The sequence below is a fragment of the Oryctolagus cuniculus genome, chromosome 7 (assembly GCF_051225735.1).
Source record: "Oryctolagus cuniculus isolate XC-2025 breed Fujian yellow rabbit chromosome 7, ASM5122573v1, whole genome shotgun sequence".
NCBI classification, from domain to species: domain Eukaryota; kingdom Metazoa; phylum Chordata; class Mammalia; order Lagomorpha; family Leporidae; genus Oryctolagus; species Oryctolagus cuniculus.
Window position 1 is genome coordinate 3,615,787 of NC_142873.1, and position 13,788 is coordinate 3,629,574.

The 13,788-nt window shown below is 45.4% G+C and overlaps 1 protein-coding gene across 7 annotated transcripts in view; it reads left to right on the forward strand.

The window, feature by feature from the left end:
* The first annotated feature begins 101 nt into the window (after positions 1–101).
* DARS2 (aspartyl-tRNA synthetase 2, mitochondrial) overlaps positions 102–13,788 on the forward strand; it is a 30,831-nt gene continuing 17,144 nt past the window's right edge. For 2 of the 7 annotated variants that reach the window (XM_070077140.2, XM_089299421.1), the window contains exons 1-9: positions 204–690; positions 1,340–1,439; positions 4,905–4,971; positions 5,435–5,600; positions 8,245–8,346; positions 8,779–8,874; positions 11,128–11,251; positions 11,915–11,961; positions 12,994–13,100. In XM_070077140.2, coding sequence (XP_069933241.1) covers positions 8,782–8,874; positions 11,128–11,251; positions 11,915–11,961; positions 12,994–13,100 — 371 coding nt within the window. In that variant the 5' untranslated portion in view covers positions 204–690; positions 1,340–1,439; positions 4,905–4,971; ... (1 more) ...; positions 8,245–8,346; positions 8,779–8,781. Of the gene's footprint in view, positions 691–1,339; positions 1,440–4,904; positions 4,972–5,434; positions 5,601–8,244; positions 8,347–8,778; positions 8,875–11,127; positions 11,252–11,914; positions 11,962–12,993; positions 13,101–13,788 lie in introns of all 7 variants that reach the window. The other 5 variants (XM_002714994.6, XM_008263801.5, XR_016210316.1 and 2 more) reach the window with 5 other exon arrangements.

Here is a 13,788-nt window from a genome sequence, read left to right on the forward strand (position 1 = left end):
TCCATTTCCATGCAGCAGCTGAAGTCGCCATTTTAACTGAGGGCAGGGCCGCGCCATTTCTTACCGCGTGTGGGGGCGGGTCTTCCGCTTTCTACCGGCGCGAAGCCGTCCTCTCACACTTCCGCCCGCACTACGCATGGCTTCGCCTCCTCCGTTCTGATTGGCTGAATGCTCTCGTCGTCTATCTCGGGCGCTGGCCGGACGGGTGGGCGGGCGCTCGTGGGTCTCAGCGGTCAATGGGGTGTGCGTTCGGATGCTGAGAGACTTTGGGGTTGCTCACCCTGAGAAGACCCGAGGTCGGCCCCGTTCTTCTGCAGACTGAGGTCGCGCCTGGGGCCGCTGCGTGGGATCCTGCTCGCGTCCCTAGAAGTGGGCACTGCTGCGCGGAGAGGGAGGAGAGGTCTTTCCGCTCCCCGCGAGGCCCCAAAGACCTCGTAGATTGTCTGGCTTCTGGACACGGAGCAGGCCCTATGTTGGAGAAAGCCGTGGGATTGCCAGGAACTGGCGCGATTTGTGTGCGTCTGCAAGCTGACTTCTGACCGCCGGCGACACTGGCAGCGAGGACTCGCCTTGGTTCCAGCATGTACTTCCCGTCTTGGATGCGTCAGCTGTACAGGGGTTTATCCGCGCAGCCGGCCTGGGCTTCCCCCCGCAGGAGCCTGGTGCTGAGTCCGCACCGGAGACTTCCAGGTGAAAACAGCGGAGGGCTGTCCGCAGCACGGGGCGCCGGTCGCCTGCAGCAGGGAGCTGCGGCTTCCGTTTGCACCCGGTTCTGTGTAGAGGCACATCATTCGCTTCTCTGTCTTCATTCCTTACAATGCGAAGTTCGTCAGGTTTGTGGAAAGACTGCACAAAAGCAGCCAGCATCACACGTACATAGGCTGTTCTGCTTGTGGTTGGTGCTAAAAGGAAGCCTACCAGAAAACCCTTCCAACTTCACAGCGCTCTAGTCTGCAAGTGGCTGTCTCACGCGAGGTTCATTCTATAGCTAGTGCCTACACCAACAAGCTTCTGTAACTCCTAAACCCGTATTTCCTCGGGGAAGAACTGTGCAACGTTAAAAACTGGGTTATTAGGATTTAGGTCGGTATGCAAAAACTTTAGATTCCCTAACACAAGGCAAACGTGTACATTCAGATTATTGTTCACTTGGCTGATGACACATTTGCAGGTAAATTTAGTAGGGGTGGGTCAAACTCTATAAATCTTCTCCATTGAGGTATTTACCTAAGATGTGACTTGAGAATGTATTTTTAAGCAATCTGGAAATGAAAATGTTATATTTTTAATATTGCGTTTAAACACACTCTCTCTCTCTCTCTCTCTCTCTCTCTCTCAGAATTCAGTAGTTTTATTGCCCGGACCAACACATGTGGAGAGTTGCGTTCTTCTCACTTAGGCCAAGAAGTCACCTTGTGTGGATGGATTCAGTACAGAAGGTAAGTTGAGGCACGTGGTTTAAGAGTGGACAGTAGTGTTTTTCCAAGGCTGTCCCAGACTACTAATTTTCAACAATTCAAAAGAATAAGCTTTGCAAATCCTACAGGATTATCAGGATTCACCGAATTTTCAATGTGTGTTTTGAAAGACCCAAGCAGTGTCATTCTCAGAAAATACCAGTAACGTCTCTTGCAGGGTGTACTAATGAAGCTTGATCCACCCATGGACTGAAATGAGCCTGAGCTGTAACCAGCAACTGGGAATGCGCCAGCCTCCTATAAGCTGGCTGTTCAGTTCTACTATCACAGAGGGAAGAAGCTGATTTTATTCTAAATACAGATAGAGAAGAGGCCTATAAATGTAGACAGTGGTTTTTTAAGATCAGAGCCCACTGGTTTGATGTGGTTCACCTCTATATTCCAGAACATACCTGAATAATATATTAATACTAATTGAGGAGATTCAAAACACCTGGATTCTGTGACCTTCACAAAGGATAGGTGGCTGATTGCCCCATAAATTTGGTGACTTTGTTTTCTGAACCCAGTGTGGTAGGAGGCTTTCTGTACTTCTTTCCTGAGGACAGTTTAAGAAATGTGAATTAAATGCCAAAATGTTGGGATTTCTGGGACCCTTTGATGGTTTCATGTGGAAGTATTAAATCAGTACTTGAAACTCTTCTGTAATACATTTTTTAAAGATTTATTTATTTGAAGGTTAGAGTTACAGAGAGGGAGTGAGAAGTCTCCCATCTGCCGGTTCACTCCCCACAACGACGGGGGCTGGACCAGGCTGAAACCAGGAGCCGGGAGCTTCATCCAGGTCTCCCACGTGGGTGGCAGGGGCCCAAGCATTTGGGCCGTCTTCTAGTGCTTTTCCCAGTCCATTAACAGGGTCAGAAGTGGAGCAGCTGGGACACAAACTGGCGCCCATATGGATGATAGCATCACAGGTGGTAGTTTTACCCACTACATCACAGTGCTGGGCCTAGAATATTTTATATTGTATCTTTTTTTAGAAAGGAAAAAAAACTTACATTGCTCTATAAGGGTACTTTAAAAACTGCCTGGAAATGGAGTTAAAAGATAAGCTTATTTTAGTGTAAATTTGTTTAAATCTATGAAGTTTTTTCATAAAACAGATTTTCTATGAACTTTTTAAAGACTTCATTTTTAAGATTCATTTTATCTTATTTACTTGAAAAGCAGACAGAAAGATGGAGAGACAGAGAGAGAAAGATCTTTCATCCACTGGTTCACTCCCCAGATGGCCGCAATGGCCCAAACTGGACCAGGCAAAGCCAGGAGTCTGGCACTCCCTCCAGGTCTCCCACATGGGGGGGCAGGAGCCCAAATACTTGGGTCATCTGTTGCTTTCCCAGGCACATTAGCAGGAATGCGGGATCTGAAGCAGACAGCTGGGACTTGAACCCACATTTTGACACTGGATGCTTATGTCACAAGCATTAGCTTAACCCACTGCACCACAGTGCCAGTCCCTAATAAAATTTTCTTGTAAAGTCTTGAGCCATTAAAAATATCTTTTAATTTTTAGTTTGCTTTTTCACTAAGCTGCTTAACGTCAATAAGCTGTATAAATAGCCAGTCAAAATTGAGGAAGAGGACATGTAGCAGTTAAGATGCTTACCTACCACTACCATGGCAGAGTGCCTGGGCTCCACTCCTGTCTTTGGCTTCTGTCTCCAGCTTCCGGTCAGTGCAGAACCTGGGAGCAGCAGTGATGGCTCAGGTAATTGGTGTTTTTTTGTTTTTGACAGGCAGAGTGGACAGTGAGAGAGACAGAGAGAAGGTCTTCCTTTACCATTGGTTCACCCTCCAATGGCCACTGTGGCCGGCGCACCACACTGATCTGAAGCCAGGAGCCAGGTGCTTCTCCCATGGGGTGCAGGGCCCAATGACTTAGGTCATCCTCCACTGCACTCCCGGCCCACAGCATAGAGCTGGACTGGAAGAGGAGCAACCAGGACAGAATCCGGTGCCCCGACTAGGACTAGAACCCAGGGTGCCGGCACCGCAGCTCAATAGGCTAATCCTCCGCCTGCTGGACTAGAAGAGGGGTAACCAGGACAGATTCCGGTGCCCCGACCAGGACTAGAAGCTGGCAGGCGGAGGATTAGCCTATTGAGCTGCGGCGCTGGCCATAATTGGGTTCTTGCACGCCGGAGAGAGACATGGATTTCAGCCCAGCCCTTGGTTCCAGCCATGGCCATTGTGGGAATTTGGGAAGTGAACCAATGAATGGGAGCTCACTGTCTCTCTCTCATGTGTGCATGCTGTCTTTGCCTCTAAAATTTTTTTTAATTGAAATGAAAATACCTGTTTTCCATTCATAAGCTACATTAATGATTGCATGAACATAGCCGATAGAAGTATATATCATTAAAAAGAAACACGACGGGGTGGACATTGTGAGCAAGGTCAGTCTCTGCTTGGGACTCCCACATCCCATCTCAGAGTGCCTGGGATGGAGTCCACTTCCAATTGAGCTTAATAACGTGCTCCCTGGGAGGTAGCAGGTGGTGACTCCGGTACTTGGATTCCTGCCACCCATGTGGGAGACCCAGATGGAGTTCCAGGTTCCTGGTCCTGGCTTGGCCCAGCTTTATTTGTTGGGGGCATTTGAAATTGAAACAGTGGATGGAAGATCACTCCCTCTTCACCCTCCCTCTCTTCCTCTGTCACTCTCCCTTTTGGATAAATAAGTAGGGCTGCACGTGGCTCACTTGGTTAATCCTCCGCCTGTGGCGCCGGCATCCCATATGGGCGCCAGGTTCTAGTCCCAGGTGCTCCTCTTCCAGTCCAGCTCTCTGCTGGCCTGGGAAGGCAGTGGAGGATGGCTCAAGTGCTTGGGCCCTGCACCCACATGGGAGACCAGGAGGAAGCACCTGGCTCCTGGCTTCAGATCAGCACAGCGCCAGCCGTAGCAGCCATTTGGGGAGTGAACCAATGGAAGGAAGACCTTTGTCTCTGTCTCTCTGTCTCACTGTCTATAACTCTACCTGTCAAATAAAAATAAATAAATAGACAAGTGAGTAAATGAAAGAAACATGAGCAATTGGATGGGTGTTTGTTACTTTTTTGCTTTCCCTGCTTAAATTTGGCGGCTCAGATTTATTTTTATTTACTTAGGGGACAGAGAGAGCACTCCATATGCTGGTTCACTCCCCAAATGCCCACGATGGCTAAGGCTGGCCAGGACAGAGGCAGGAGTACAATCCAAGTCTCTCATGTAGGAAGCAAGAGCCCAGTCACTTGAGCCGTCACCGCTCCCTCCCAAGGTCTGCATTGGTAGGCAGCTGGAGTCAGGAGCCAGAGCAGGGAACTGACCCAGGTACTCCACTGTGGGATGCAGACACCTCAACTGCTAGGCTGAACGCTTTCCTGGGTCTCGAGATTTTATCCTTACATGTTTCTTTTTCTTTCTTTTTTTTTCCCATTAATCAGACAAAACATCTTCCTGGTCCTAAGAGATTTCCACGGGCTTGTACAAATTGTCATTCCCCAGGATGAGGTAATAAAAAGTATATTACTGTCATCTAAAATTATCTTTGATGTTATGAGTAAGGTAAGCTAAGTAGCTTGATAAGTGTGTTTAAGGTTTTAAATTCAGAAGTTTATTTTTAAAAACTGAAAACAACCATATGTAATATGAAGACATGACCAACTTGGAAAAACATACATATAACTCATATCACAGATAAAGGACCAATCTCTCTACTATTAAAAAGACTGTTACAAATAAAGAAAAAAGATCAATGACCCAGTAGAATTACGAACCCAGAATTTGGACATAAAATTATAGAAAAGAGAATGTAAGTGGACTGTAGACATGAAGTGTGCCCAGGAGTACTTACAGTTAGAAAAATGTGACTTAAAAATACATAGAATTGTTAGGGGTATTTTTTTATTTATTTATTTATTTTTTGCTTGTGAGTACTTCCAGTACACACGCATAATTCTTTTTTATTTCCGAGGGTTTCCGTTAGGATACAACAGGGATAGAAAACAAGGCGCGGGAAACGGAGGGAGTCTCCCGGCCGCTTCCTCATTCTCGACTCCCGCACAGTATGCCGACCCTGCCCGCCTAGTCGTCAGCGGAACCCGACGCCCTTGCGCGCGCGTTCTCGTCTTCTCTTAGGGGTATTTTTTTATTTTTTTCTTTAATTGTTAATTATTTGCGAGTCAGAGCTCTCATCTGCTGGTTCACCCCTTAAATGCCTGCAAGAGCTAGGGCTGGGCTGGGCCAAAGCTGAGAGCTGGGAACACAATTCAGGCCTCCCACATGTGTGCAGGAGCCCAGTTACTCGACTCGTCATTGCCTGCCTCCAAAGGTCTTAGTAGGGAACTGGAAACTGGAGCCAGCTCTTGAATCCAGGCACTGCAATAAATGCTAGGCCAAACGCCCACCCCACAATTGTTCTTTTTTTTTTTTTTTTTTTGTGACAGCCAGAGTTAGATAGTGAGAGAGAGAGAGACAGAGAGAAAGGTCTTCCTTTCTCCGTTGGTTCACCCCACAAGTGGCCACTACGGCCGGCATGTTGCAGCCGGTGCATTGCACTGATCTGAAGCCAGGAGCCAGGTGCTTCCTCTTGGTTTCCCATGTGGGAGCAGGGCCCAAGGACCTGGGCCTTCTGCCACTACACTCCCAGGCCACAGCAGAGAGCTGGCCTGGAAGAGGAGCAACTGGGACAGAATCCAGCGCCCCGACTGGTACTAGAACCCGGTGTGCCGGCGCCGCAGGCGGAGGATTAGCCTAGTGAGCCACGGCACCGGCCCAGAATTGTTCTATTTAACATATTGTGTTTGGGAAAGCAAATGTTTATGCATTCCTGGAGGGAGTACAAATTGATACCAACCATATGGAGAGCAATTTTGCAATAACAAAATTATAAATGCATGTATCATTTAAACCACTAGTTCTACTTCCAGTAAATTATCATACACCTAGACTTACGTGGATACAAATGACATATATGCATGGATATTTAACTCAGGATTATTTTTATAGAAAATAATTGGGGGAGTAGGTATTGCGGCATAGTAGGTTAAGCTGCCACTTGGGGTGCCTGCATCCCATATCAGACTGCTGGGTTGAGTTCTTGCTACTCCACACTTCCAATCCAGCTTCCTGCCAATTTTCCTGGGTACCTGATGGCCCTTGTACCCGGGTTCCTTCTTTACATATAAGAGACCTAGATGGACTTTCTGGCTTCTGGCTTCAGCCTGGTCCAGCCCCAGCTGTTGTGGGCATTTGGTGAGTGAACCAGCAGATGGAAGATATCTCTTCCATTTCTCTCTCTGTCACTCTTCCTTTCAAATAAATAAATAAATCTTAACAACAAAAATAGAAACAGCCTAGATTAGTAATTAGATGTCATTCAATAAGGAACTCATTTAGAAAATAATATACATCCTCACAGTGGGATGTTGTGCTCAACCATAGTAAAAAAGCCCTTGACTAATAGAGGGAGGAAATCCAGTGTATCCTAAGTGAAAAAAAGCAGAGTACGGAGGCGTGTGGTGAGCGTTATCATCTGTGTAAGAAAGGGGAAGGAGATGGAACATGTAGTCGCCCTGTGTGTGCAGCATAGGTGCTGTATATATCACGCAGTGTCGCTGAGAGATACATGAGCATCTGCTAACACTGCTTCCAGGGAAGGGGGACCAAGGGCCTTGAGGACGAGGACAGGAGGAAGATGGGGCCAGCGCTGTGCGCAGTGGGTCAAGCCTGTGCCTGCAGTGCCGGCATCCCAAATGGGCACCGCTTTGAGTCGCGGCTGCTCTTCTTCTGATCCAGCTCCCTACTGATGGCCTGGGAAGGCAGTAGAAGATAGCCCAAGTTCTTGGCCCCTGCACTAGTATAGAAGAACTGGAAGAAGCTCCTGGCTTCGGATCAGACCAGCTCCAGCTGTTGCAGCTATTGGGGAATGGACCAGCGGATAGAAAACCTTTCTCTCTGCCTCTCAAATAAATAAATTTTAAAAAAAAAGGAGGAAAACTTCACTTTATCTTTTTTGTACTTTTTTTGGTAAAGATTTATTTATTTATTTGAAAGTCAGAGTTACACAGAGAGAGAAGGAGAGGCAGAGAGAGAGGTCTTCCATCCACTGGTTCACTCCCCAGTTGGCCACAGTGACCAAGTTGGGCCCATCCAAAGCCAGAAGCCAGGAGCTTCTTCCAGATCGCACATGCAGGTGCAGGGGCCCAAGGACTTGCGCCATCTTCTACAGCTTTCCCAGGCCATAGGAGAGAGCTGGATCCGAAGAGGAGCAGCTGGGATATGAACAGTTGCCCATATGGATGCCAGCACTGCAGGTGGTGACCCTACCCGTTACACCACATTTTTACAAATGGTTATATGTCTAAGAAAAACATGACATACTCAGTTGTTAACTGTTTGAAATAAAGAAAAACGATGAACTGTCATTCAGGGATCAGGATTCAGAGATGAGCATAGCTTATCTTGGAGAACTTTTACTTTGGATTCCAGTATTGCTATTAGATTTAACTGCCCCAACGACTAATACTGGAGACAGTTGCCTTTAAAATATGTGGACTTTCTTTGCGTTGCTAGTAGTTGTTCTCCCTGTTTTTCGTTTAGACCAGTTTGTGTACTGGTCTAAACTTCTGCCTGGTAGTTCTACTTGTTATATTATTTGGAGCAAAGGAGATACAGTCTTTAAGGCAATCCAGTATTTATTAAGTTGTGAATATTAATGGCAGTTGGTGAAGATTCCTGCAAGTTCATCGGTTTCTCTGAACGCTTTCCCTTCTCGTTCTGTAGTCGGCTGCCTCTGTGAAGAAGATTTTGTGTGAAGCCCCTGTGGAATCTGTGGTGCAGGTGTCTGGGACAGTTGTTGCTCGACCTCCAGGACAAGAGAATCCCGTTAGTATATGAGGAACTGCTCCCTCTGTTTTGTCTGTGTGCATCTTCACTGTTTGTGTGGACATTCAGGCCGCGCTAAGAACCTGTCAGACGCTAGGTATACACGTTACCTCACTACAAACAAACCTACAGATTCCAGAATCTTCGCTACAAACACAAACCTGCATAAATGCGTGCCAAGACATTTGTTGGTATCTCAGCATATCAGTAATAGATATGCATAAGAATGTCAAAATCGTTTACAGACATTTGTGCTTTAGGTGATACACTATAACAACCTAAACAGTTTATGAGGACAGGGTTAGGAGGAAACTTTGCACAGTTTACGTAAATAAATGCATGTCTTTTATATAGAAATTGTCTTTATGTACTGATGTGCATTACTGATAAAATGATTTTTAAAATATGTCTTTTCTGTCTTCTCTCTTTAAGAAAATGCCAACAGGTGAGATTGAAATCAAAGTTAAAACGGCTGAGCTTCTGAATTCCTGCAAGAAACTACCCTTTGAAATTAAGGACTTTGTGAAGGTGCCATCCTCTGTCTTTAATTAAATAGGGTATCTAGAAAATGTTGATGACCAGCAAAGTATTTTCAGACTTTCTTAGAAGTCTAACTTCTACAAAATTAAGCCTTTTCTTATAGCTGTATCATGAATTATTCTGTTCTACAATTAAATATATATATATATTTACTTGAAAGAGTTACAGATCAAGAGGGAGGTAGAGAGAGAAAGCACTTCCATCCTCTGGTTCACTTCCCAAATGGCCGCAATGGCCTGGGCTGAGCCAGGCTGAAGCCAAAAGCTTCCTCTGGGTCTCCCACGTGGGTGGCAGGGACTCAGGCACTTGGGCCACCTTCCACTGCTTTTCCCAGGCCATTAGCAAAGAGCTGGATCAGACATGGAACAGCTGGGACAAGAACTGATGCCCATATGGGATGCCAGCGTCACAAGTGACAGCTTTCCCTGCTGTGCCACAATGCCTGTACTAGTTCTATAATATTTTAAATGATTTACTTATTTAAAAGGTAAAGCAACAAGAGAGAGGCAGAAACAGGGACAGAGAGCTTCCATCCACTGGTTGACTCCCCAAATGCCCACAACAGCCAGGGCTGAGCCAGTCTGAAGCCAGGAAGCTGGAACTCAACCCAAGTCTCCCAAATGAGTGGCAGGAACCAAATAACTTGAGCCATGACCTGCTGCCACCCAGGTGCACATTAGAAGAAACTGGTCTGGGGGCAGAGCTGGGGTTCTTACCCAGGGACTCCAGTACGGGACGCAGGTGTCCCAGATGCTGCTTCTCCACTGACCAGCGTCTGCCCTGGTGTGCTCTTCTTATACTTACAGTTCATTCAGCTGTTGCAGTGTCTTGCTTTGTTTTTTAGTTTGAAACACAGATCTCCCATCCAGTGGCTCATTCTTCAAATGCCCACAACACCCAGGTTGGGCAAATCCAGGAGCTGGGAACTCAATCCAGGTCTCCTCTGGCGGTGGCAGGGACCCAGCTAAGCCAGCTGCTTCCCAGGGTGCACATTAGCAGGAGCTGGAATCCAGACTAGAACCCACACATTCTAATATGGTGTGCAGGCATCCCAAGTGGCACCTTTTTTTTTTTTTAAGATTTATTTATTTATTTGAAAGGCAGAGTTACAGAGAGAGAGAGAGAGAGAGAGAGAGAAACTGATCTTCCATCAGCTGGTTCACTCTCCAAATGTCCACAATAGCTGGAGCTGGGCTGATCTGAAGCCAGGAGCCAGGAGCTTCTTCCAGGTCTCCCACCTGGGTGCAGGGGCCCAAAGAGTTGAGCCATCTTCTGCTGCTTTCCCAGGTACATTAGCAGGGAGCTGGATCAGAAGTGGAGCAACCAGAACTCGAACTGGCACCATATGGAATGCTGATACTGTAGGCAGTGGCTTTACCTGCTATGCTACAGCACCAGCCCCCCAAGCAGCATCTTAACTGCTGTGCCAAACACTCTCCTTACCTAGACTGTTTTTTCAGACAGGTTGAAACCTGATTCTATGTTTAATTAACTAAGACTTGAACTGTTACCTTATTTGAGTTTTTTGGTTGCTATTTTACATTTTAAAATAAAATTTTTATCTAGCTTAGAAATAACTAAATGGCATAATGGAGCCTATTAAGCCTCTGGCAGTGATAAATATTTCCTTAGAGCAACTCTTGACTTCCCAAGCATTTAGGATATTCTTTTAAAAAGTTATTTATTTTGTTTGAAAGACATAGTTAGAGAGAAGGAGAGACAGAAGTCTTCCATCTGCTGATTCACCCCCTAAACGGCTGCAACAGCCAGGGATGGGCCAGGCCAAAGCCAGGGGCGTCTTCCAGGTCTCCCACCTGGGTGGTAGGTGGCCCAACCACTCAGGCCATCTCCCACTGCATGCGGAGGATTAACCTACTGTGCCACAGCACCAGCCCGTTGACATATCTTTTAAAAGATCTTTGAAATCCATAACTTTTTTTCAAGATTCAACTGTGGGCTTAAATGAATGGAAAACCATTTAGTAATGTAGATAAATTTTAGTCGGTGAAAGGTGATGCTAATAATAATGAATAGTAAAAAAGTGTAAAATCTGTAGTAATAGCAAACTTAGGATGGCCGTATATAGTGTATATACAAATGGCAATGGCATTCCATTGGGTTCCTTAAGATAGAAGCTACAGACAGAGCTGAAGTTTTTGAAAAATTCAAGCACTAATTTTAAAGATAATACTTTTCTAATAATCAAACAATTTGAATATGAATATCTTTCACTTTGTTTAGAAAACAGAAGCTCTGCGTTTGCAGTATCGCTACTTAGACTTGCGCAGTTTCCAAATGCAGCGTAACCTGCGTCTGAGGTCCCAGATGGTCATGAGAATGCGGGAGTATCTCTGCAACCTGCATGGTAAGGAGGGGCCTCAGTGCTCCCCAGAACGCTGGCATCTCCGCTCTTTGTTAGTGATTTTATGGTATCCTGGCCTTCAGGTTCTATATCTGGAATTCACTCAGTGTTCAGAGCAGTATTTGAGAGTCCTAGACCGTAATTTAGTAACCTGTTCCCTGCTGGGTCACAGATACATCCTCTGAAACATGTTGGCGCCTGTGACCCTGCTGGGTGTATTTCCTGTCACTTTTGAAGGCAGAGTAGCCCTAGGTTTGTTTCTACAGTACAAGTTTTCTTAGTTCTTTATTATGCTTACACATCACTTGTGGCAAGCTTGGAAATGTCCTGTGAATTAAACTAAACACCTCGAACAATCCTGGATTTTTTCTTTCTGCTTTATTTATGTTATTTTTGCTACACTAGCAGGGCATGTAGGAAACCAGAATAGTTCAGTAGATAACCCATCAAATATTTAGAATTTCAAAAGTATCAAATTTATGAACAGAATAAGATTTCATGAGAAGCTGTTAGCTACCTTCTTAGATTTGTAGAAACTAACATCTGTAATTAAAGAGGAGAAACTAACATCTCTAATTAAAGAGGAGCCCCATTTGTTGGCCTATAATTATCATATGTTACCAATTCCAAATTCCTATCAAAATCTGATGTTTCTCTGTTTTCTAGGATTTATAGATATAGAAACCCCAACACTGTTTAAGAAGACACCAGGGGTATGTATATCCCTTAAATTAGTCTACTAATAATGACTTGGTAGTTATGAAACTGGGCCATTTTGCTTTTATATTCAGATAGTACACTTTTTTTATTTATTGCTTCATCATATCAAAATAACTAGGATTCTTTAAAAATAGAGAAAATTATATGTTTCAGTATTTTTAGTCAGAATCCTTTATCTCACATGAGTTTTATTTCCCTTGTTGTCTAGCAATATGAATCATTAATTAATTGGCTTCTTAAAAACAGATCCCTGGGGCCGGCGCCGCGGCTCACTAGGCTAATCCTCCGCCTAGCGGCGCCGGCACACCAGGTTCTAGTCCCGGTCGGGGCGCCGGATTCTGTCCCGGTTGCCCCTCTTCCAGGCCAGCTCTCTGCTGTGGCCAGGGAGTGCAGTGGAGGATGGCCCGAGTGCTTGGGCCCTGCATCCCATGGGAGACCAGGATAAGTACCTGGCTCCTGCCATCAGATCAGCGCGGTGTACCGGCCGCAGCGCGCCAGCCACGGCGGCCATTGGAGGGTGAACCAACGGCAAAAGGAAGACCTTTCTCTCTGTCTCTCTCTCTCACTGTCCACTCTGCCTGTCAAAAGAAAAAAAACAGATCCCTGTTCATTAACAGTTGACATTTCTGAGCGATGTTTATCCAAACTATGGACTCATAAAAGTACTGCTTGATATGGAAAAGCAGTTAGGGATTATTTGACTAGGACATGATACACAAAATTGAGCCAATAATAAAATTGGGAATTCAGTTCAGCAGGCATACATTTAATACCTACTGCTACAGCAGTCATTTGAAGTCTGTTGTATGCAAGTCTGCAAGTGCTTAGGGACTGACTGCAGAGCTACAAATTCTCTGCCATAGGAACTGTGCTCTTCAGTGAAGTCCATTGATGAACTGAAGTGTTAATTCTCTTAGACAGTTATACCTTGTTTGTTTCCATTTTCTTTTTCTTTCTTTTGTGTGTTTTTTTTTGTTTGTTTGTTTTTTAATAATGTCTCTGCTTTCCCTGTCTCTCTTTGAAAGGGTGCCAAAGAGTTTTTAGTGCCATCCAGGGAGCCTGGAAAGTTTTATTCCCTCCCTCAGAGTCCTCAACAGTTTAAGCAGCTTCTGATGATTGGCGGCTTCGACAGGTGAGCTTTTTCCTACACTAGTAGTTGTCAGAAAAAGGAAAAGGAAACGTGAAATTATCTGATCTCTGAAGAGGAGAGAAAACCAGTGAGTTCAGAGAATACTTATGAAATACTCTGAACATTTGCAGTGATCTTTAGGGAAGATTGTGGTGCCACATGCACAAACAGCTCGATGCTGGAAGATGTAGCCGGGGTCCTGCGCGTGAGCAGTTAGACTCATAAGACAGAAGGGAACAATGAATTAACAAGAACTGTGAAATTGAGCATATTATAGATGCATTGAGATTCACAAACTCGATATTAAGAGATTTGAAATTATCTCCCTTGGAAAGAGTGCAGGAAGCGTGCGCGCTGACCTTCAAGGGCAGAGCTGCACTGCAGCAGGTGAAGGGGGGTTGCCATGGCAGAGCACAGGAGGGTGCGGGGGTGCTCCAGGCAGTGAGGGTTTCAGTTTGGCCGGAGCAGAAGAATGTATGTGAAGAAACGGGGACGGCTGTGCCAACTACGTTGCGTGAATATCCCTAGATACCAGTGTATATTTAGAAATAAGTATATGTGATGGTGAGCCTCGTGGGTCAGCTGCGTGTCTAGTTAGAGTAAAGCATCATAAGGAACTGTAAATTTTCTTGACTTTTCAGAATCACTATCAGTTTATTTCATATCTTGCACTGCCATAGTCTTTGGAGAA